Raw genomic sequence first — 25,704 nt, 5'->3', positions numbered from 1 at the left:
TTACAAATTTATTTGACAATTATTTCGACTAGACAAAACTAGTCTTCATCAGTAGACTGCAAAACGGTCGGTCTTTTCCTCAAAATCAGTAAAGAAATCGGTAAAACGTGGCGTAAGAGTCTTACGCGCTCGAAGCGGGCGCGCCTCACATGGGCTCTCCCCAGTCTCGCCCTCTGTTATCAGCCTCGTTTCAGACCTTTTGTTTGACTGCTCGCGCGTACATACGGACTGTGCTGCAGTTTTCTTCATCAGGGGCTAGAAAAGCGAAGTAAGAAAAGAATAAACGGTTACAGTTTATAAAATAATACAAAAATAAACTAAGAACCGATGAAAAAGCAATAAAAAATAATAAAAAATAATGAAAACTTGTACAGATAGACAAACAAGAAGACTTCATATCTTTAAGATTTTTGCATTTATTTGTTATCAAATAATTCACTCAATATCATACTAGTATATTCCGACCAAATGACCTCTGAAGCCCGAATCCACACATAGTACGCTTGGGCTGCCTGGGGGTTGTAAACAAGGAAAAATCACCGTTCACTAAATTCTTCAGGGGCAAACCCATATTCTTCGGGGTTAGACCCATATTTTATGAAAGTCTTCAGGGTGAATGCAATTTTATGGAATTCTTCAAGGGCGAAGAAAGTGCAAAAGCCCAATAAGATAGACTCTGCTTCTGCCCCATCGTTTTCTTGTTCAACCTTGGTTCAAGTGTTCGCCTAACTTTATCTCTTGCTTAACGAAACGAAAAAGGAAACCAAGAAGGAAAACCGCCTGATAAGTAAGCTATCATACCATCCTCCGTTGCTGGCTCTGTCTGACTTTTGGTGCGTGTCATTTTATACTTAAAATATCTATCGAGCGTTGCGTGACAGATGTATAGACGGCGAACGCAACAAAGCTGTACATGCGGATAACAATTTTGCATCGTATTTGTATTTTGCATTGAAATGATTCTACGCATGCAAAATATGTTTTTGATTTCTGTCATCTTTCTTTTCGCTATCAACTCAGTGATGGCTAAGAAAACGTATGCAGCCTCAAAATCGTCTCCACCGCATATTTTGTTCATGCTAGCAGATGATCTGGGCTGGATCGATGTAGGATTTCACGGATCAAAAATACACACTCCAAACATAGATTCCCTCGCTAAAGATGGAGTTATCTTGGACAATTATTATGTCCAACCAGTTTGCACACCAGCAAGAGGATCTCTTATGACTGGAAGATATCCGATACACACAGGTAGGGAAAATACGATTCACAAGACATGGCCGGTAATCCCGGTACTTTGCGATATAAATTTTCATCTATTTTCAGAAGACAAATGGGGCCAAACAGGGTCATACATCCGGTTACAGAAAGGGAAACGAAAATCAATCTTCGGTGCGTTTGCCGAATAAATGATTGCTGCCACCATGATTTTCATATGAAAAATTAACATCAAGCTTGTTGATCTGTACTCGTTTCAGTCGTTTGCTGCTGATTCGGCCTGCACCTGAAACGAGAATGGGTGGAGATGGAAATCAAATGCTATGTTGGAGACAGAACAATCAAAGGATAGATATCTTTAATAGCAGATCTACTCAATAAGGGTATTTTCATTTTGGGAAAGAGACTGGCAGTATACAAAGACCTGTCTAATATTAAAACAGCAAAAATAACATAACATTTACGGACATAAAGCAGTGTTTTCAACTGAATACAGAAAACGTTCCATCTTCTTCGTATCTTCTTTATCTGCGATGTAAATTTTTACGTGCCGTGGAAAACCCTTTTTAATACCATGCCAACGTTTAATTTTGGGATATTTTATTGACTTTTAATGAATTTTGGATGTTTACATTGACCGTAAAAACAAACTAATTTACACTTCAATGCCCGAGCTTGCGACGTGATTCATTGTACTCAACTTGGGAGCGTTATTTGGAAATAAAATTCGCTGAATATGGTTGAGAGGGTGAAGCCGGATGATGAAGTTCTAATTTCAGGTCATTTCATAGTCCTCCACTCCATAACGGTCCATAATGTGCCTTCAGCTCACACAAATGTAAAGGCTGGTACCATGGAAAGGCAAGCGAAAGGAGGACGATTGAATTTTAAAGACCTCTTCCACATGTATTATTTTTTTGGAGAACGCATTGTTTTTCTTTTCCAAGAAAAAAAAACCATGTCCGCACGTCCGAACGTATCGTTTTTCGCCCATTCATTGCCTAGTCCGTAGGACTCAATATGCGCGTTTCGGGTCACGTAGTCCGAGAAAGATTTTGAGCTGTCTCCCGGCCGTTCATCTCGGATACGTCACCGGAATGCATTGACCGAGAAGGCCTGGAAAGACGCCGTACAGGGACCAGGCAAGCCCGTCTATACGTATCCGTTTTTGACTCGCGATCGCCAAGCATTGAATTTTACGTAATGATCTCACTCAGAATTTGTTTTGCTCACCCCTCCCTTTTTGGGCCGTCCACCGTGTATCTTTAACCATCTACCTCGAAGCTGTCCCTGGGTCATTTCTTGGACACTAACTCTCTGATTAATAATAAGTTATCATCGTTAAAAAGTCATTGTTTAATTCGTTCTTTCTACTTAAGCAGTTGTGGTGACAGCAACACAACTGAGCGCCTTTAACATGCAGCACAAAACTCAATATGCCATTTCCGAATTGCTCCAAGTCTCTGTTTCAAAGCGAGGCTAATAGCCTGCGAACTGCAGACGCATTTCCGGTCGTCGCTTCTCTCCTTCCGAAAAATAACGACAGTTTTTCTCAGCGGGAGAAACTAGCAAATAAAACCGAAAAAACCGGATGCTCTCGCAGGCTACAAGGCTAATTGCAAGGCCATTGATATGAATCTCGTGCAAATAAAACTCATTTTCACAAGAGTTTTAAAGTAGGAGTCTTTGGAACTCGAAAAATGGCTTTAAGTGCCTAAACGATTTTGCCTCATAGTCATCAAGTATTTCAGCCAGAACAACGTATACGTATTTACCTATATATATGTTGACGTTTTGGCCGTTATTGCGTGAAACTCATAGTACGGAAAGTAACCCGGTTCGCTATTCAAGGTAATTAAAATATGTTAATTTTTACGACAGAAGTGACATGACATTATCTTTCTTTTCGCATTTATCAGGTTTTCAGCACGAAGTCATTCATCCATCAGATCCATTTGGACTGCCGTTAGACTTTGAGACTCTTCCAGGACAGTTAAGAGAAGTTGGTAAGCGACCGAAAATTAAAGCTCACGTAACACTCTCCTGCTTCGTATACCAGCTTAACGACCTTAACCCTGCCACTGTCTTCAGTACTGAACGTTTTTATAATTTTCTGAACACACAGACCGGCTTGTACAGTCAGAAAAAGTTATCAATGACGAGCATGAACGGAAGAACTGAATTTGACAAGGCACGCCAACAATTTAATGGCATCATGAGAATCCTCTCTCGGTAGCCTGGGTAGCAATGGTTTCCAATCGAGATATTACTCGAAAGTTGGAGCGAGGGCAAAAGAAATGGCTCTTTTTTGCTCTCGTCCCAATTTTCTCGACGAACTCGCGCGGAAACGCTTGCTACGCAATGCAAGCTACTATTAGTGGCATGCACTATAGCCTTTCAAATCAGAACAAGAATTTGTTTTAACACCTCATTTAGAACATGTTTGTCTCATCTGTCAGCGATAACAGGTATATGAATGTCTCAAGGCTCGTTGATCAGCGGTTCATACATTTTGTGACTGTTTCAAAATACAGAACATAGAGCTAGCTATCTTCATTTTCGCCGATGATCACCGGCGAGGTACTCAGTCCTTTCTGTATATGAACTCCGAGTTTTGGGAATGGCGAGCGGCGGGGTAGTTCTGTCTGTAGAAAGGAGATTGAACTTCCAAGTGGTACTCCAAAATTCGCCGATGATCCGGATTGCGTGGTATTTCTGGCTAAGGCTCATTCTTCCTCAGGTTATACGACTCACTTGGTTGGAAAGTGGCATCTTGGTTTCTACAAATGGCCTTATGTTCCTACGAAAAGAGGTTTTGACACCGCCTACGGATTCTGGGACGGAGCTGAGGATCATTATGACCATACGCGCGATGGCGTGGTCGATTTCCGCAACGGAACAAAACCAGTTACAAATCTAGATGGAAAATATGCCACATATGAATATGTTAAGGTCAGTAACATTTTTTTGAAGCTTTTCTGATGAACCAATACATGGGATCTTATAATAACTGATAAATGAAGATATGACTGCAAACGGCTAGACCTTCGCGTGGCTCGGACGACCACGTACAATGGCGGTTCCGTTTCCAGTAGTAGACGTAAACAATTTTGTGCTGAATAAACAAATTAGTGCTCAAATATATTCACACTCAAATAAAGTGCTTTGTTGTTGTTGTTGTTGTTGTTGCTGTTCTTCTTCTTCTTCTTCTTCTTCTTCTTCTTCTTCTTCTCTGTCTTCTTTTTCTCCTTTAAGAATGAGATCATAACGCAATGTCTGGCGGTTACATGCTCGTTTTTATAGGTCCAGCCGGTACGTGAGCTTAGTCCTGAATAGAGCTATTACTGTCAGTGACTGAGCAGCTCACTTTGACTCTGAAGATGACTTGCGCACAGGTTGTCGAAACGTCAGTCACTGTCAACAACAGTTCTATTTAAGACTACGTTCACCCGGACGATCATGCTCCTCCTACTTTAAATATATGAAATGACTCCCAGGTTCAAACCTTTCAGAGTTGTAACACATTTTCCTCTTTGGTTTATCAGAGAGTAAAAGAGATAATTCAAGCCCATGACCCAAAGCAGCCACTCTTCCTTTACATGGCATTCCAGAATGTGCACAATCCCATTCAAGCTCCGGATAAATACGTGGAAAAATACGACTTTATTGACCAGAAGATGAGAAGAGTCCATGCCGGTATGGCCGATATACTCGACGAAGCTGTAGGCAACATTACAAAAATGTTCAAAGAAAAAGGGTACGTTCCCAGTACAGCCTGAAGACAGGAAACAACCGATCCCGACCTCGACCCCGAACCTCCCCCGCCCCCCACCCCCGTGGACAACTGGCTGACAGCCTTTAGATGACAATGGTAGAGATTTAATTTTACTGTGACTTCCAGTTTTTTTGTCGGCCGCCGGGCCAGTTTTGTTGAGATACTTCCCTCGTAATACTTTCAACCTTCCAGTTGAAATTGACACTTTTATGACTAGTTCTTAGACACCAACCTTACGTTATCTGCTAAGACGTTAACAGAGCTTAAGCTAGCTCTAACCCCTAAATTAAATAACTTTAGCTGTTGGCTGAAAGCTATGAAAGCTAACAAGCTCAGTCTAAATGTTGCTAAAACAGAGCTAATGATTATTGGATCAAGACAAAGACTATCTGCCCAATGTGACGATGTAGAAATCAGAATTGATGACCAAATTATCAAGAGAGTCGATCATACCAAATCCTTGGGTCTTACCATAGATGCTCAACTCTCTTGGGGTAAACACGTTGAAGAGATTTGCAAGAAAGTCTCTTCAGCTATAGGCGCCCTAAAACGTGTGCGGCCGTTTATATCCAAAGAAACTGCAAATCAAATTTATAACGCCTTAATTATGCCTCATTTTGATTACTGCAACCCCGTCTGGGACTGTTTGAGTGGTTACTTGAGTGATAAGCTCCAAAAATTACAGAATCGTGCAGCCAGAGTAATTACTAAATCACCCTTTGGTGCGAGCTCAAACCACCTTCTCTCCACCCTCAGCTGGGAGACGCTATCTCTTCGACGAAAGAAACAAAAAGCCTTAATGATGTATAAAACCATGAATGACCTTGCTCTGGAATATCTACAAAGTCTTTTCTCTCAGCGTCACTCTGCTTACAACTTAAGAAACTCTGAGGGAGGGCTGACCCTGTCCAAACCAAGTACCAATTATTTGAAACGGAGCTTCTCTTACAGCGGGGCCATGTTATGGAATAACTTGCCCAAAAACTTAAAAATGCTGCATCCGTTGAGCATTTTAAGCGAAATATCAAGAAGGTAGCTGATATATCGAATTCCCACACGGCAATCATGTAAAGCAGTTGTAATTAGTTTTAGTTTTTAACTTAAGCTTAACTGATGATTTCCCGTTTTTAAATAAAGATTTACTTACATACATACAATTATTTATTCTGGTTTAAGTAGTTCTCATAGCTCCGTCTCAGAGAATCATTGCGATTCCTGGAAAATAAGCCCAAATGGTTCTCGAACAAATTTGTTGTCTTAAACTCATGGCATCAATCATCTCTCTCTCGCGCAAAGCTAATTGTATCCGTGTTTGCTATTTCAGGCTTTGGAACAACACTTTGACAGTGTTCAGTACTGATAATGGCGGAGAACCAGTTTACGGAGGATACAACTGGCCTTTGAGAGGGACAAAACACACCTTGTGGGAGGGAGGGGTGAGAGGGGCTGCATTTGTCCATGGAAAAATGCTGGAAAAAACGGGCGTGAAATGCAAAGGACTTCTTCATATCAGCGACTTTTTTCCGACACTTATAAATTTGGCAGGTATGTTAAACATAGCGTGTAACGTGCATACAAGGTAAAAACAAAATACTCAATCTCGTCATCTCGTTTGCAGAGTCCGCGTTGCTTTGTCCAGCGGACGCTGAACTACGGTAACGCGAACTCTGGGAACGAGATTACAGTCATCCATTTTAGTTGCTGCTGCAAGAGTTTAATTAGGTACTGTAAAGAATACATTCTCGATAGAGCAGATTTTATCTTACGAGGGCCTAAAGTTACTCAAGAAAGACTTCCCCAAGTAACCTGTCGTTATTTCTAAACCTATCGCAGTTTCGAGTAGCCTCGAAGTTTCGAAGACCCCGGAATGCTGAATTATTAAAGAATTCCGTTACAGACAATTACAAAGAATCAACAGATGAAAAGTTTGACGACTACACCAGCAAGATTTTAAAGGTCTTTTAGCGGTAGAAGACGCTTCGGAGAGTGAGAGTGATGAAAAGGAAGATATATATGACTTAGGGACAAAATAAAACATTTTGGTCGAATAACAAATTGTGAAACAACGGTGTGTCCTATAACTCGTGTTCTTTTCAAAATCGCGAAAATCGCGAAATTAAATGAGAATAAAGTATTTTAGCCCCTTCGTGTTAAAGGGAACTTTATTCGAGAACGCTCGATTATTTTTCCTTTGCATTGTATTTTGATGCTCAATACGTCTTTGAATTCTTGTTTTAAGTTTTGACATTTCTTTCTCGTGAACATAAATTTTCAAAGCGTAGTTACTTTGAGTGTCACCCGCAGTGCCTACAGAGTTAACAAACGAAACCATTGTTTGTTATTTATGGATTTTTATCGACCTCTTTTGATATTTTAACATTTCTCCTTGCAATGGGCAAACTGAAGGCAGGGGCACCCAACGACGGTTTCCTCCAAAATACGTTGAAAATACTTTTAATTTTAGGCTATCCAAAGTACTTTAGATCTCTAGAAATGCATTCTAAGCTGCGCTACAATTTTTTTATCTGTTCGGTCATCCTAGGGGAACTTAAGTCTTTTCGAAAATACAAGGGCGTCAGTATTATTTTTCCAAAAATTTTAGGTGCAATTTAGCGTTTTACGAAAGTGAAGATTTTTCTGATTCTTCTGTCCGTCACATTTTAGAAACCGACAATTTTAGGTTTCTTATTTCTACGAAAAATATTGTAACCTGGGTAGTAAAATATGAAAAATTAAACTTCAGAAAATCGTAGGGAATTTATTGGATAAACTTCGAAAACTGTACATGGATGGAACGTTCATCTAGAAATTTTTAACCGTCCTCAAGTAACAGAAAATTCTAGGCAACATTTCCTTCTCCGAACCGGATATTTTAAAGAAAACAGTCGGTGGGTGCCCCTGGGAATGTCTCAGAAGCAATAATTATACCAGTGTCAGTATAGAGGAAAATTTTTCCGAGCTTCAATTTTTATAGCCATATTCGTTGTATCGTGCTGCGTGTTTTGCAAACTTCAAAGGAATTTTGGGTTTTTCTGTTCCGTTAATCATTTTGGCGGACCTCTTAGGAAACACATGTTTACTTGTGATTGGTACATTGCGATCCACTTTGTCTGTTTCTGTGTTTCAAGGTTCGCTGCTTGTGATCGCCCTGTATCGCACTGTTTCGGGCAATGATCGACTAGCTTTCTTGGAAGCTTTTTATGATCTTTCTTATTTTTGTCTGTTGTAAGAATGAAGCAATGTCTGCTTCCTGCCCTCAACAAAAATTCTACTCTTCATCGCGATTTCCTTCGCTATTCTTGAGCAGTTTAGGGTCATTCTCGATTTTGTTTTTGCGGACCAAGCTGGGCTAGTGCGTTGCATTGTGATTTGCATTAACTCCACCCCCAATCAAATGATTGACGGAACAGAACAACCCATTCGAAGTTTTCAAACACGCAGCGCGATACAACGAATTTGGCTATAACAAACTTCGCCATTGCGTGCCTTGTTTTAACCTATTTTTTACGTTGTGACTAGTATGCAAGTATTGTTTGAAATCTCTTATTAGGAGGCTCATATAATCCACACAAGCCCATCCCTATTGACGGTTTTGATGTGTGGAACACCATATCACGTGGTGATGCTTCTCCACGCACTGAAATCCTGCTCAACATTGATAACCAACTTCCCAATGGTTCCAGACTGGGGAATTTTCAAGGAATGGCCCTTCGAATGGGAAGCATGAAACTCTTAATGAATGTCCCAAATATCACCTGGTTTAAACCCCCTGAGTTGGGAGGTATATTCCCGGAACAAATAATTACCAGTGGCGTTCTTACAGAAGAGACAGATGAGCATATTTTAAAGGAACTTCAGCAAAGTTATATCGTAAGTCCCAAGTCGTCTTTAATTTGTACGACATCTCATCATTGTTCAGTGGGTTAGCATGTTATATTCACTGAGATGAAGAGACTCCTTTAAGAATAAATGTTGATACATCAAAGCAGGCCTTATAGGCTGTTGTTCTCGTTAGGGGTAGGTGGTGTTGCTAAGCAAAAAGAATTGCATCAATGGCGGAGGTTCGTGAAACTTTTGTCCCCTAGCCCGGAATTGTTTTGCACGTGCGAGAGTTTTTGCGGCGAAGCCGCGAGCGCCTCAGTCAGGCCCAAGAAAATCCCTCCTACTTCTCCGCGCGGCTCCGCAGCTCCTCTGCCAAAACTTTGCTCGCACTCACATATTCCCACCGGCTACGCCGGCTATTTGTCGCCAGGCAAAGTTATATACCTTGCAAGTCCTGATTACAAGCAGAGCAGTTTTTCATAAGAAGCGATTACTAGAAAAGTCCTTTAATTTCTCAAACACGTTATGTTACGATCCACTCTATACTAAGAGGTCATTATACTATACCTCATGATACCTTTCAAACTTGAAAAAGCTGCTAACCGCCAAATTAACAACTGTCGTTACTTTCCGGACAGGGGCCGCTTCACTTGCCCCACCGACCACCGTTAATATCAGGGAGCCTAGGCAATCACGCCAACGACGACATGAAAACTGAAACAATTTTTTTTATATTGTTTTAAGAGCAAAACAGCTCTGCCCGTGCATCACGCTTTAAAGTACATACCTTTGACATCCACTGCACGACTACGACGTGAAACCTCCGGAATGCGACGTTTTATGGAGGACGGGAGCATACCAAGACGAATTTTCCTCTCTCTTTTTGAACCTGGATAAAGTCCTTAAGAATCAAACTCCAGGAGTAATCGCTTTCATTTTACAAATTGAAAGCGTCCAAATAGACGAGATAAAATTTGAAAGGACGCAAATTCATTTTCCCTGCGACATTTCAATGCCGTCGCCGTCATCCTAACTTAAGCTCCCTATTAAACAATCTATATTCATTCAAAATATTAATTCTTCATAACCAACGGGCGCTTACCATAGTTGGAAGATGCGAACAATGTACCATCGATTCGATGATATATTTTATTGGAAACGAGGATGATCGATGGTATATTTGATTGGAAACGAGGATGATCGATGGTATATTTGATTGGAAACGAAGCAGATCGATGGTATATTTGATTGGAAACGAGGCTACTTGGGCAAAAGTGGACTGAAAAAATGGCCTTTACAGCTATTCGAAGATGAAATAGCTGAACTTCTGTTTTAAACTGAATGGAAGAAATTCAAGAATGCGCAAAACATATTGCTCGATGGATTTTAATATCTTCTTTTTGAGAAGTATCTGCAAGAAAAAACGTCTGTTTATATCCTGAAACCGTGCCGAGAAATAGGCCAAAGTTTTGAAAAAAGGCTGCGAGGAGGTAAGCATGTTAAGAACTGACAAATATTTTGAATTAATAACAACTGTCGTACGATGTGAAGAATTATGCAGATCACGGAGGATGTTATCCACCTCGGTCTTCAGCCTCGCCCTCGGCGGCTAACATCCTCCTCGATCTGTATAATTCTTCACCTCCTACTCAGCCTCATTTAATAATTGTTAACTGATGCACGAGCATTGTTCTTCAACAGGATAGTGCTGACGTTTTGGATGTAGTGCTTTACAACATCACCGCTGACCCAGAGGAAAGACGTGACCTGAGCGGCGAACTCCCGGATGTTGTGGAGAAGATGAAGGAAAGACTGAAATATTACGAGAAGACTTCGGTCCCGCCCGCGTTCAAACCAGGCGATCCAAATGCAATAAAAGAAGCACGGAAGAATGGGATATGGGGACCCTGGATGTGAACATTTCACTTTTATCGAAGCAGTTAGCAAAATGTAACTGAACAACATTTGATGTTCAAGTTAGTTCAAGTTGATATGCATCTTTAACTTGAACCAATTATCGCAAGAAACAACCTCGCAAAGAACTTAATTTGGGTAATTTTAGTGTTGACACGGGCCAATAAAATCCACAACATTTCTCAATATGAATATATGAACCTAGGATGTAGAATTATCAGTTAGGATTGAAACAATGAAGCTTAAACCTATTTAAGAAATGGAGGTTCTTTGCAGCTGTAAATTATGTCATTAGCTATGAAATAAACAAAACTGCAAATTAATACAAATAACCGTCGATAGGTTGCACCTTCTCATTGTTCGGTGTTTTTTATCTGATGACACTGTTAGTTACTGTTTTAGCGTCCACGTGTCAAATCATGCACGTGAAGATCTAGCCGTCGACAGATCTTTACACCTTGTAATGTCCGCCATAATGCAAGCAGACCACTCGGTTGTCAGAAATGGGGTGGGGTCCTATTTGCAATTTTTGTCTGAAATAGGGTCAGAAAGTACTTCTGTCGACGGGATTACACGCGGTAGCAAACATTTGCAAGCAAATCTCCGTGGCAATTTTAGGAAAAAAAAAAAAGAAACCGTTTGCAGAAATGTATAACGACAAAAATCGGAAATACAATAGAAGGAATAACATTTAGTGAACGGGAGGACATATCAACCCGAAAGAGGATAGAAGACCTCTGATAAAGAACAAATTTAGTAAAAACCGCAAGCTTACAAAAAACGCAAAGGGAACAAGAATTTTTTTTTGCAACGTAAAAGAGATGTTTAGCAAATATCACAAAAAATACCGAGTCGAGAATACTAAATTGAGCAATTACAAACTAAGGGACTTTTAACATGGCAAAGAAGGCCCTAGGAAGACCGCAAAAAGTAACAAGAATTTTTTTAGTGCAACTTGAAACCGACATGCCAGCCAATATAGGAAAAATAGCAAAACTAGCAAATTAAGCAAAAGAAAAATACTTTGAGGTAAAATGGCAAAGTAGACCCTCGAGAAGGCAAAACTCGCAAAGAAATAACGTAAAATATTTTGCTATGTTTCATTGTGTGGAATACTCGTTACTATATGAATCGCAAATATAATATAACGATCGCGAGTATAACAAGTCTAGCCTGTAAACAGACGTTGTTTTATTTTTCTTTTCGTTCTTTTAAAAAAAATCGGTGAGCTCGCGAGCGAAGCGAGCGCGAGAAAGAAAAATAAAGTCTATTTTCTTCTTCCCCCACCACTACTCCCTTCGCTAACGGTCAATAAATCCTCTGCGGTTTATCTTTTATTACGCGCGCTCGACGGACTTTGAAGAGAAAATAGAGGGTCTGTGAACAGGCTATAGCAAATCTAGCCAAAAAAAACAATCTTAAAAGGTGAAAAAGCAAAGACGGCCCTCGAGAAGGTCGGAAATTTAGCAAAAATTACAAGGGCCTTCTTGTTTGCTAAATTTATTATTATATTTTTGTTTTTTTGGCGATAATTATCAGCGTGTCTTAGTGTGTCTTTCTTGTTGGGAAGAAAAATTCTTGTTCTATTTCTGCTACTGCTATTTTTTGCGGCTTTCTCTGCGTGAACCTTCTTTGCCTTTTTAGTTCTTTCTTTTGCTAGATTGCTAGATTATTCTTGCGATTTTTGCCAGTCGGTGTCTGGTGGCTATTTCAGCGGTCGGTTTCTTCAATTATGTAAGCAATAGCAGTGCCCTGGGGAAAAATGAGCAAGAAGTTCGCCATCTCAATGAAAAATACAGTATGCGTGCCTTGTTTACTAATCAATTCCGTGCTGTACAGAACAAAACATGTTTGGCTATTTACAGTATATACAGTGTATGTTGAATTAAAATCCAGAATTTGAACATCAAATCTGGAGTATTTTTTTTATATAAGAACCTATTTTTTTTGTCAGGCTGAATAGGTTCTTACATATTTGGGTATTAAAATGCAAAATTTCAGCCTGTGGGTTCTTAAATCACTAGGTTCTTATACGCGGGTTTTTACTGCAACACGCGTACTAAATCAGTTCAGGAACGAGTAAAAAGTATCGACGTCGATAAAGTAGGGAGTAAAAAACCTTTAGCGAGTAAATCATGTTTCGTGTAGAATTTATCGCCTCCTCATTTCTCGATCTCATCTCCAAGCAAGCGAGACTGATTGCGCTGTAAGCGCGTTCTTGTATATACATAGAAAGCCGCTTGCGAGGGAGAAACGCATACACACTGCCTGAAATAGAGTCCTCGCTAGCAATGGTGCAGAATTAAGGCCAGTGTTACGCGAGCGGACACTGGGAATAGTGTACAAAGGAACTTAACTATTAAAACTGAAGCGAGTTGCAATCACATGTTTTTGCGCAGATTCTGCACCCAATGCAACCATACTCAACGGTTTTTTGCAAAAGACTGAAGCCCTTGCTACCTTCTGCAGGGAGACAATTTGCGCAGGGGAATATTCACTTAATAGATGATGCATCAAATCTTAATTATGGACCCGACAAAATAATGCCCAAGATTCTTAAATTATCAGCGCCATGCTTAGTAATTCACCTGAGAAAACTACGTTATCTCTGCATAAGTAACTCTACGTGGCCTGCGGAGTGCAAACTTAGCCACGTGACACCCGTATTTAAAAAAGACGCCACCTCAGTGTCAAACTACAGACCTGCTATACAACAAATACCGTAATACATACAATTTTCTCATCAAACTGGCCAGGAAAAAATTCTTCCATGACAAACTGCTCTCTGTAAGTTCAGATTTAAGAAAGACATGGTCAGTCATAAAACAGATTATCTCCAAAAAGGAACCTGAGCAACGTTTCAATAGTATGAAAGATAGTTCTGGTTTATACTCAAATCCTACTCAGATAGCTACAAAGTTTAATAATTTCTTTGCTAATGTTGGTCCTTCTTTGGCAACTAAAATCTCTCCCACTCAAATTAAGTATAGAGAGTTTCTGATTGGTCATCACGCAAAGTGTTTCTATCTTAACTTAACTTCTCCTACTGAGGCTGCTAATATAGTCCATTCTCTAAAAAATAGTAAATGTGAGGGTTTTGATGGCCTCTGTATTTCCCCTATAAAAGATACTATTGATTTAATAGCTGCCCCTTTGACCCATATCTGTAATGTCATTTTCTCAAGGTGTTTTTCCATATAAGCTCAAAACAACCAAGATCCTTCCCATCTTCAAATGTAATGACTCTTCCTTGTTTTCTAACTATAGACCTATTTCTATTCTCCCCTGTCTTTCCAAGGTGTTCGAAAAACTCTTTTACTTCAGATTGTCTGGATTTCTTGAAAAATTTGACATTTTTAGTCACCATCAATATGGCTTCAGACCACATCATTCTACAACTAAAGCTATCCTCGAATTTGTAAACAATATATATGAAAGCTTTGAAAGTAATGAATACACTATTGGAATTTTCTTAGACCTCGCAAGAAGGCATTTGATACTGTAAATCATCAGATACTTGACAAATCAGACTTTTATGGTATCCGTGGTATTCCTCTAGCTTGGCTCACCAGCTATGTAGACAACCGACAGCAGTATGTTATGGTCAATGGTCATGTTTCTTCTAATAGTACTGTTGTGTGTGGGGTCCCTCAAGGTTCTGTTCTTGGCCCTTTATTATTCCTCTTCCACATTAATGATCTTGTTCTTTCTTCAAATTATCTTTCATTTATTCTCTTTGCTGATGACACCAATATTTTTCTTCGTCATAAGGACTTAGCTACTTTAACTAGAATGGTTGATCAAGAGCTTTCTTATGTCTCCTCCTGGTTTAATGCAAACAAGAACGCTCTTAGTAGCGTTGAGTCTCGCTTGCTTGGAGATGAGACCGGATGAGTTTTGTTGTCAAAGGCCCCGGTGCTGTTATACTACTTTTTCGTTTGGAATACTTCCCCCGGCAAACGAGTGTTGCATGTCATAATGTATATACTCAAAAAGCAAAAATTGCCAGGAGAGACAGGCCGCACATCTTAGCCTCAAACCGGTGTGAAACCTTTGAAAACCTTCTACATATTGATATTGCTTCATTGAGGAGTACTCTTTCAGGGATTTTACACTCGAAAAATTGAACGATGATTTTATCGGTATCAGGGGCCCATGACTCTGTCAGTATAAATATACATAGCTTCTTTGTACCGGACCAAGATACGGCTCGGTACAGTATATGTTCAGCACAGGAAAAAAAGTGTAAGTGTAAGCGTAAGTGTAAGTGTAAGTTTAACAGAACCTTAACCAACACACAGTTAATTCAGTTCGCGCGTATTCCTGCTGAATTTGTTGTCCATTTTATAAGATCAATATCGCGTGACAGTAATGACATTTTCCATAGCTGCTAAGTATCTACTTCTAATATCTCCGTACAGTCTCAGAGTACAATGTTTAGAGTTGTACACAGCATGCATTTTAGATAGATAGATAGATAGATAGGCAGATAGACAGACAGACAGATAGACAGATAGACAGATAGACAGATAGATAGATAGATAGATAGATAGATAGATAGATAGATAGATAGATAGATAGATAGATAGATAGATAGATAGATAGATAGATAGATAGACAGACAGACAGACAGATAGATAGTACTGAAAGCAAATGTACACTTAAAAATTAAAAACTATTAAATTTTTTTCTTGTATTACAGTATCACCGGGATAAAGCGTTTCATTTTCCCGGAAAATTTCACTTTCTCGTCAAAACAATCACTGACTCAGACAGGCTCGGGTTAGTTTACTTGAATTTAGTGTTCAGTACAGCGAACGGGGTTATGTTCTGTGAAATTTATCTACAGTCTGCGGCCTACATCACCACTGATCCACGGTTTATTTATTTATTTTATTTTCAAGTTCTTTTTAACCGATCCTCGATCCTGATTTTCCAGTAAACCTTGAAGTTTTGCTCATTAAGATTATTCTTTTTTTTTTTTTTCGACCACTGAAGTGATCAGTTGTTCCAAAATAATCAACACTTTCAAGCCATAGAATTCTTGGACCAACCCGTTCCGGAAAAGCTCGATATGGGATTTCTATTCTATGGACATCACTTCCACCTGCGATAAAGTCGCTAAGGTTATAGGAATTTTGTCTAAATCGAGACGATACTTACCTTCGGTCACTCTAAAAACCTTATATAATTTCCTCTTTCTACCTTATATCAACTATTGCAACCTCATCTGGGCATCTACATATGCCTCCTACCTTGAACCCCTCTATCTACTCTAAAAGAAAGCCATTCGAATTATCACCTTTTCTCCTCCACGAACTCGTTCTAAGCCTCTTTTCTCGAAGCTTAATATTCTTTCTCTCCACTCACTTTATCATTTTCACGTTTCTTGTTTTGTATTCTCACACTGTAATCGCCTTTTAGCTGCCTCTTTTTCCTCGCTCCTCCAATTTAATCGTGATTTTCATCACTAACTCGTTCTCGTTTCAACTTGCATAAAGTATCCCTCAGGTATCAATTTGCGATTAGTTCTCAAGCCCTGACTATTTGGAACGATATCCCCTTGACTGTCCGTGACAGCCTTACCACTACTAACTTTAAAAAGAAACTAAAACTTCACTTTTTAAGCCTGAATTGAACTAGTGCAGGATTCTCATAGTTTATTATTAGTTTATTTGTCACTAGTTATGGACTGTTATAGGACCGCATGCATGTAAACTTATTTACTTTCAGTTTTGTATCTTGTTTTGGTTTTGTAGTTTAGCCTACAGTCTTCATTTCTATATAAAATAATTTCTGTCATTCTGACCACAGGCCGTATAAGCCCCCGGCTTTGGCTTCACTGAGTTTGTACTGTATGAGCGATGGAATAATACAGTTAAGTTAAGTTAAAGTTAAAAAAAACAAACCTATCAGTGCCCTCTCTACCATACCCAAGATTTAAGAAAAAGTTTTGATTAACTTCCCTTTTATTTGTACAATACCACGCCTGAACTTATTACACGTACTATACATTGACAGTTTAACTCCCGAGAAGAATAAACTGACAGTTAAATAACAATGTACACATACCCTGTCTTATAACCGGATAATCTTTTGCTAGGATGTATTAGATTTGACTGTCTAGGTCTCTTCCCTCCACAGGTTCCTAGACTCAGTAAAAGAGGCGCTCTGAATATTCTAAATCGTTTAAATCTAAGAGTATCGGAAAGTTTGTTAAGTGAGATCAGAAGCGCTAGTGAAGTTCTCTAAACAACTATTGCTGTTGACATTTTCACAACCCGCCTGGAAGTCATTTCCGAGTAAGCATAACCATGTATCATCATTGAAGAGGGTATAAAATTAATGTCTTTAAGTGTTGTAATCAATCACACGCCAATCAGAAGCAGGGAACTCAAACGCTTCTGCAACTAGCTCGGTAAGAATAAGTGCCCAAGAACTCTTCAATTTTCTTCTTCTAAACAACTGGCCTGTGAACAATCCATCTCCATCACAGGGCCGTAGCTAGCATGAGGCAAGACGAGGCAGTTGCTCGTCTTCCTTTTGGCCTTTTTTTTTTGTGAAGAAACGTTTAATTTATTGAGAACATAATCCCTAGAAAAAATTAGATTGGTTGCGATAAACCCAGCTAATATAAGGTGGATGAACTGAGGGGAAAAGCATTTTAATGAGGTTAATTTGTTTCATTTGAACTGTGAGTAGCGGTATTTCAAATGCTTGAAAATGCAGATGGTCATTAACTTGGCACCAGCATCGCTAAGCAATAAAAAAGTGAACTTCTACACTTACCCAAGATTGACTTCTCTGCAGAAAAATGCCACGGAAAATGCTTACAACAGCATTTCTGAGCCCCTAGATTTCAAAATTTTCTGGCGGGGGTGGGGGGGGGGAAGGCATGCCCCTAGACCCCCCCTAGCGGCTTGCGTCTTCAGCGCTCAAAACTTGCGGAAATCCACACTGGTAGATTGGATATCAGTCAATGCCAACAATGACAGCTGTTGCCAGAACAACACTGAACTGCATGATCACACTTAAACATACTCTTGCTTAGAAAAAGTTTTTATCTTCAGTACTAAATACTTTTTACAAATGGGAATTAGACCATTGAGAAAAAGAGACACGAGGTTTAAGCAACTGGTTTAACAAGAGTGGCCCGTAAGGCCTCTATTGTCAACTTATAACCCGGTCGCTCCTTAAGGTCTTCCTTTTTTATGCTTTTTTCCTCCTCTTTGTCACTATCATCAGAATCCTGGTGAACAAAAAACAGCTTAATGAGTTAAAAATGACGCGCTAACAATCTAACACAAACAAGGTTTCCAAAGAAGTAAAGGATGGCAACCATTACTTTTATATACATGTAACAGTAGTTTTCAATATCTTCCACACAGGTGGCTAAGAATCTGATAGCCAGATTAACTGGTTGGCAAAACTTCTTTTTGTGCTATTGAGTGACGCTGGTTCTGTCTACTGAACAGTAATTTTACACAAATGAATTTCCCAAAATAGCAAGAAATATTGCTTGTATTTTGCAGTGTAACTGTGGTTGACCCTAGGCAAATCTTCAAGTATACATTTGGTACCTGTAAAAAATCGAAGTTAGAGAAAACAAGACTACACCACTAGATCAAAGCCCACATGGTTTGGAAACAAAGAGACAGCAGTCAGTTTTAAGAGCCGAGGGAATTATTGAACATTATCAACCTACCATCTCTTACCTGAAAGTTATACTTTTCTTTAAGATTTCTGAATTTTCTTGTTCCCAGGATTTTTTTCAACTTCTCCTGCAGACAACGAAAAAAGACAAACAAACTCTTTAAGTATAAAACCCATAACAATCATATCCCACAGAATTACATGAAAAGGAGGAGATATTTTAGTTAGTCATTGTCTACTCTTGGCTAGGTTTTATATCTCTAGTTGCAAATACATAAGTTCAAAACCATCTATAGCCCATAAAAATAGGCACTGGACTCAGTCCATTCCCCTCTCCACCCTGGTGTTTTTTTTCTCTTTTGTTTTTATGGAGTGATTGATGGGTAATAAACCAATCATTTGCCATCCAGTGGTAATATTCTAAATATTTCATGTACACGTATAATTTTGATTTGTAATTGGCAAGTTGACCCCTCTGGCTGTATGCCTAATTGTTTGCGGTAGTTTGTTTACGCATGGCTCGAGTATTTGCACATTTGTATTTTTCGAAAATTATGGTTCGGTCTTTTATAACAAGGCTGTCCTCTAAGGAAAATTGAAGGGAACCCAGTGCTCTGAAACTGTAAAATCTAGGGTGCCCAGCATATGATTTGTATGAAAAAGCTGAGATTTTCTAGTCGCCCGAGGGCAAAAGTTAGGCACCAGGGGCCACCGGGCTCTGCTAGAGCACAGCCCTGTATAAGCAGGGAATTTATCCAAGCTTGGCTGCTGTTTGGTTATCACAATGTAAATAAACACTGCTTGGTTTCTGAAAAGACATTTTGGAAGTCCAGCATTTCCATGTTTTATTTAACTTTCCCATGCATGATGAGGAACTCTTCAGATCGCTCTTCATTAAGTCCTCAAGGGAGTTTCACTACATTTTGTACTGCCATTCTCGACCAGACTGACTGATCTGAAAGGGAACCATCAATAAAAATGACAGTACAGTGTTGTTGATGTTTTTTTGTCTGTCGTTATTACTCAACAACGTTTTTGTTCCACATGTCACAATTTACTTATCAGTGCAATATTATTATTGCACGGTGAAGAAATTTTGTTAAAATCCATTATTTTTGCCTCTTTCACTGCTTTTTCTTCCTCAATTGGCATTATTTTTAATATACCCTGGCTGCCCATTAACTCATCTAAAAGAAAAAGTTTGTTGAAAGCCAGAGTTCAACTCTGGTTTTAAAGCACATATGGTTTATTTTAGGAGCTCGCATACACTTATTTTCTACCAAAAAGTCCCAGGGAATTAAAGGGTTGTCACCCATTAGAGTACCAGGAGTGAATGGGTTAAAGGGAACTTTATAATTGAAAAACAAATTCCAATAATTATTAAGGAACAGCGAAAAGCTTTGAAGAAAAGTGGAAAAAAATTATTCAGAAAAGGCATTTATTTGAGTGAACTCTCCTTTTCCCCAATGCTTTTTTTCAAAAAAGGTACTATGAACAGATTCCAAAAGAAAAAAATTATTCTACACAATATCCTGTCTAGCAGCCTTACTATCATTTCGTTAATTAATTTTGTTTCCTTTGTACAGCGTGCAAAGAAAGTCGTGTCTGATAGCCTGGGGCTAGTGGATTTTGCTATTGGGCTAGTGGTTTTTGTTCTTAACTTGCCCGATGGGAAAGTGCTGTTTTTTGGGGAAATTCAAATTACAGAAGGACTGTAATCAATCCTGCTAATCAAAAAGGGTTTTGGGGCTAGTACATGCTAGCTACAGCTTGCCCGAATGGCTGCAGGCTGTAAAACTGACTTTATTTGCACCCTGTTTGTATTAAGTGTGATTCTTCTGTATTTAAGTATCTATGTTTGTGTAATGTGTGTAAGAAGCAAATAAATGAAATTAAACAAAAAAATTGTTTCAGAGCTATCTGACTAAGACAGACCAATGAATCCGACTTCAGTAGCCTACTTTGACCAGGTGGCTTTATTTTCTGATTTTAACCATTTAGTTGAGTTATGCACCAGTCAATTGCATCCTCGAGCTCCAAACCCCCACAGATAGTGGGGCAAAAACGTTGACTTTACATTCATTTCTTGCCATAGCCCCTGGGAAATAACCAAAAATTTACGGCTACACACATCTATTCCTGGGGTGTGCAGTCAGTCGACTATGATCAGAGTTTTAAAGGCAATTCAACCACTCCCTCGTGAAAAATTAAACATTTGGGTAGGATAAATTTATTTTATTCAAAACTACAGCATTCTGAATTGTAGCATAATTATGGCTAAACTTGGTGAAAAGATGTGGATCACCGAGATCCATCCTGCTGTAACTGACCCAGCCGTACCGAGCTCCTCAATAGTTTGCCCCATCATCCTTTGCTGACTGCTGCCCAGCCTTCTCTGGGCTATCCTTTTTATGATATGGCTGTTCTGGTCCTAACATTAATAACTGATGCAACTAATTTAAACAAAATACAAATGCACAGACCCATGAATACAATGTTTCTAGATTTACCTGTTTCTCTATTGTTATTATGTGTCCAAAAATGCATATGAAGCTGGCAAAATCAACAAATTTTAAAATACTATGCATAAAGCTAACTTTTTGGCGACAGAACCTATGATTTGTAGACCATTACATGAATCTTTGTCATATGCTGATGAAAGTTTTTAAAATGTGTCACGTCATGTATAAGACTTTTTTGTATGGAGGAGAGATACAATGCATAACTCAATTCAAATATTTGACCAGTTAAAGTGAGTCATTTGTTAAACTTGAATAGCCGTTCTTTGAAAGACAGCTTATCAGGGAGGCTACAAAGCAAAGGATTCCACTAAAAAATTTTTGGGGCATACCTGTGCTTAAATTTCTCCAGAGGCTTGCTTTAGCTTTTCCATGTATTTTTCTGTAATTTTTCCCGGGACTTTCTTACAGACAAATCTATAGAAAATTTCTTCTAGCGCATGTGACGCCCTCAATTTTTTTCAGTAGAATCCTTAGGAGTGAAGCTTTAGTTTACAAATCATATTTTTTTCAGAACAGCCATTAGTTCTACGGATATTATTCGACATTTGATTCTCATTTCTCACGCGTTTACATACTCGTCAAGATGGCGTCGAAAACCGTGACAAGGTCTATTCCAGTTCCGTTTTAAATAAATAACTCCATTTTGACTTTTGCGAATCTTTTTCCTGTCCTCTGCTTTTCTCAAAGCATGTTGATGTCCATAGAAATAAATAGAAATCGATTACATGTCCTGAGATCATTGTGATCATCGATTTTTATCGACATATCAAACTAATCAATCGACAGTTACTGACAAATATCGAGCACTACCGACTTATCGAGTAGCTTTCCGATGATCGATTTTCGATCGACATGTGACGTCCCGAAACGCCTGAACGTCTTCAATAAATGTGAACCTACAATTTATTCCCAGCTATTTCAAGCGTTCCCTCGTTGGCTTCATTTCTATACCGACCCGCAAATCAAATGATAAAATTTCCACCAGTGGCAGAGACTCCCTATGAGCTAGACTTCACAACAGCTAACCTGAGAATCTGAGAATACGCGTTCTGAAGATTCTGTCCGCCATTTTCCACTTGTAGCGTCCTCGCTGTCTTGCTTTTCTTGCGAGACCTGTAAGCGTCCACAAACCGAGATTAAACTATCACTTTATCATTTTTCAAAGAAATTTTCCTTGTATTACAGAACAAGGAAATCCAAAAAGAACCAAAAGTAAGCTTAAAGCACTGTGCTAGAATTTAACCTCACCTGGGCGGAATGATTTACTCGATTCGACACGGCATCGTTGTGCCAAGATTTGTGTCTTTTTCGAAACTGTTTCATCCCTAACCTTTCTGGTTTGCGAGCACAAAACTTAACATCCGGTCAGCTTTTAACGGTCAGTGTTTCTCAATTTGTTTCTCAATGATCACATGGTTATTCGGCACCAGACTGCTCTCAACCACTTTCTGAACACGCTTTCAAGATGGCTGCCCCTGCGCCTTTGTTGCCGAGAAGAATATAACAACAATGAGCACTGTCAGGTTAGTTAACATAGAAATAGAACTAAAAGTCGATCCTGAAAACGTAACTTGAAATCGTCTTCTTTACTTTTATTTTAGTTGTTGTGTTCAAGACAACCTTGGCACAAGGCTTGTGTAGTAATTGTCACTAGGCGATGGCCTGGAGCCGGATTTTTTAAATTTAGCATTGATCACTGTCAAGTAGCTTTGGTCAAGGCCAAAAAGGAGGTATCTGGGAACCTTGACATAAGAACTTGTTTAATTTATTATTGATGTTAACATATTATGCCCAACTGCTTTTCCTGTTAACACCACATCACCTGCAGTTTCCTGGCATTCAGTTGAAACGGTGGTCTTTTAAGACCACCGTACAGGCGTGTGGACTTAAAAGTCCACATGCCTGTAGATAGCTTGACAGGTTAACTCAGATTAGGCCACTGTACAATAACTTTTTTGACGTATTACTTGCATTGTACGAGCAGTGGTTCAGTTGCTTTTCTTTGTTTTCGATTGTTTTGAAACTCGTTCCTTGAAAGTTTTGAGAATCGAGAATCTTGAGGATCGAGACGCGAGTGACTGTTAACCTGAACATACTTTTGAGTGGTTCTGTGGGCCCTTATGAAATGGGGGCATGTAACGACGGTTTCCTCCTAAATGCAATGAAAACACTTTTTAGGCTGTCCAGAGTACTTTTAGGTCTTTAGAAATAAATGCATTCTAAGAGGTGCTATGAAATTTATATCTGTCCAGTCATCCTAGGGCAGCTTGAGTCTTTTTAAAATTACCAGCCTTAGGGTTTTATGTATCATTTTCAAGAAAATTTTAGATCCAGATTTGACATCCAGATAAGAGACAGGTGTCAGGTCAATGACCCAACAAAGAAGGCTTCCTGGCCTGACAGATGACATATAAGTATTAAGTTAAATCTAACAAAAAAATAAGCATGTGTGGTCTTGATGACTCCTCAGATGGTCTACATGACCCCCCGCTTGAAAGGATTAACTGGAATGCTGTATAACACATTACATGCTATAAGCACTTTTAACGCGCAACAAACAGTGACAAAAAGTGCATGTGCCGATTAGAAGTCGCTACACAATGTGACTGCCTTTAAGAACTATTGTTTAGCAAGCACGAGGTTTTTGTACAGACTATTCATTGCCAGTAAGCTCATGTCCCTGCAGCTGACTATATTTTAAAGCTTGCTCTGTAATTTAGTAATATTAGTTTCCGCATAATTATGCAATAATAGTTTAAGGTTGAATTTTTATTTCTTCTTGCTTAGACAAAGGCCAAGATGAGCCAGACACCATTGGCCCTGATCGGGGGACTAAAAAGACTCTGCAAGGACTTGGGAGTTGATCCAGAAGATGTAAGAACCTTTCGATTTTTTAGCCCCCCCGCCCCCATCTCCCCACACTCTCATGCCCTTGTTTGTTTGTTTGTCTTTTTTTTCCTGTGCTGCTCATGCATGGCTTCTTGTTTCACTTTTGCAAGACCACATTAGCCATGTGCATGGCTCTCCAGTATAAAGAGAGGTCATATTATTGTACTATTATTCACTTGCCTGTACTTGAAGCTCATGTCCAGCAACAATTTTTTGTACATTTCTTCAAGCCTCACTTTGCAACAGAACAAAGTAAGACATTCATGTCACTTTCATGGATGTTAGCTGATTTATTTTTATCTTTTTGCCTCTGCAGACTGTAATGCCTTATAGCATGGAAATTACAAGCAGAAATCGTGGGATTTTTTACTTTTCATGAATGGAGCAAAGGGATGGTTATGGTTGTGGTGGAATTGGCAGGTGTAACCACTTGTCTTTACAGACAACCTTACACAGCCCTATTGGAAGCTGTAGTCTGCTAGTTGCCAGCGTAAGTAAAACTGCCTGACATTAGCAATTCCTGCTTCCTGACATGCAGCCAGTCAGTTGTATTGAAACATCATGGTCCTTTTTTAATGTATACAGTGTTCCAAGCTCACATTTAACTGATTCTTCATAGCCAATAACGTCATAGTGTAACTGACAGAAGCCCAATATAATTGTCTTTTAATTGACCGATCAGGTTAATGACCAGAATTTTTATTAAAATACCATGAAGTGACAGGCTAATGTGAAGATGACTACCACATAGATTGTCAAAACTTTAGTCACTGTCAACAACAGTCCTATTTCAGGACTAACCTCGCCTAGACGAATTCTGTGTTGTTACCATTCAAATGAAATCTCTCTTACAGAACTATTGTGCACTAGTATTTACTTCTTGGGATTTTACAAAGGAAATTTGAATGTTTTCTTTTTTGACTATTGTTTTACCGGTACATGTACATTCAAGAGCGAAATGGTGAATCAGCTTTCTTTCTTTTTCTTTTCTTTCAGGGCCAGTCCTCATGGATGAATTAGTGGAGTGGTATCAACTAAAACACCCTCCTCAATCGTCCTCTGCTTGGAAAAAATTGCTTTGTCAAAGGAATGTAACAGAATGGTTAAATATCAAAATGGCAAAGTTTAGAAGCTATTAATCAAGATAAGGGCATCGCTTAGTGTTCTTTGTCATCTGACTTCATTGCTTTGAAGCTGAAGGTGGGCAAATAGCAGTTGGAATGACTGTGTTGGGAAAAATCATGTTTGCAGGATAGAGAATCTGCATGTAATGACTGTTTTAACGCTTTTCAAACAGTGATGGGACAAAAGTGCTGTTGAAATAGAATTAGAAATTAATTCAAATTATAATTAGAAACTAATTAGAATTAGAAACAGTTCTAATGCAAAGACCCTGATCTTGTTCAAATTATATGCTTTGATATTGCTTTACAAGGAAGCTATTGGCCACCGGCTGCAGAGTTGCACTGGAGCTACGAATAGGTCATTTGCATGATGGCATCATTTTACTACTACGACCAGAATCCTTTTCATTTTTCCTTTCACATCTTAATTTTGTAATCCCAGTGAGGTTTAAATAACAGAAGCCTTAATTTACACAAGAAAGTAAAACCCTCAAGGCTCTGGTCCTAGTAGGAAAATGATGTCATAGCGCAAGTGGCTTATTAATGCCAAAAAATTATTGTTCCAAGACAGCAGATTTTCTTCTTGCCAAGGTACCTTGCAACTTCAATGAGGTTGTTGTTCATGGCAATTTTTTCTTTCAATTTCCATGAATCCACCTCGCCTGTTTCATAAGTTAAATCTTGAAGAAGCACAATGGTAAAATAGCTACTGTTATTAACTCTTGAAAATTGACTTATTGATTTTGTTGTAGCAATAGTTTTCTTAACTTTTGTGACTGACTAACAT

The 25,704-nt window shown here is 39.0% G+C and overlaps 3 protein-coding genes across 3 annotated transcripts; 2 read left to right on the top strand and 1 right to left on the bottom strand.

The window, feature by feature from the left end:
- Positions 1–896: 896 nt before the first annotated feature.
- LOC140937006 (arylsulfatase B-like) lies at positions 897–11,066 on the top strand. The gene is made up of 7 exons (XM_073386523.1): positions 897–1,251; positions 3,138–3,224; positions 3,959–4,170; positions 4,764–4,975; positions 6,318–6,538; positions 8,544–8,863; positions 10,517–11,066. Exons 1-7 carry the CDS (start codon positions 957–959, stop codon positions 10,730–10,732), a joined length of 1,563 nt encoding a protein of 520 aa, XP_073242624.1. The 5' UTR covers positions 897–956; the 3' UTR covers positions 10,733–11,066.
- A 5,614-nt stretch (positions 11,067–16,680) lies between these two features.
- On the bottom strand, positions 16,681–22,282 carry LOC140938833 (uncharacterized). Its single transcript, XM_073388361.1, has 4 exons — positions 22,153–22,282; positions 21,931–22,017; positions 18,445–18,510; positions 16,681–17,978 (listed from the first exon to the last, which is right to left on the bottom strand). The coding sequence occupies exons 1-4, from the start codon at positions 22,225–22,227 to the stop codon at positions 17,856–17,858; spliced, it is 351 nt and encodes a 116-aa protein (XP_073244462.1). The 5' UTR covers positions 22,228–22,282; the 3' UTR covers positions 16,681–17,855.
- A 34-nt stretch (positions 22,283–22,316) lies between these two features.
- Positions 22,317–24,241, top strand: LOC140938405 (uncharacterized). The gene is made up of 4 exons (XM_073387890.1): positions 22,317–22,427; positions 22,506–22,634; positions 23,692–23,778; positions 24,110–24,241. Exons 1-4 carry the CDS (start codon positions 22,317–22,319, stop codon positions 24,170–24,172), a joined length of 390 nt encoding a protein of 129 aa, XP_073243991.1. The 3' UTR covers positions 24,173–24,241.
- Positions 24,242–25,704: the final 1,463 nt, after the last annotated feature.

The sequence above is a fragment of the Porites lutea genome, chromosome 5 (assembly GCF_958299795.1).
Source record: "Porites lutea chromosome 5, jaPorLute2.1, whole genome shotgun sequence".
NCBI lineage: Eukaryota > Metazoa > Cnidaria > Anthozoa > Scleractinia > Poritidae > Porites > Porites lutea.
This window is presented reverse-complemented; position numbering and strand designations above follow the sequence as displayed.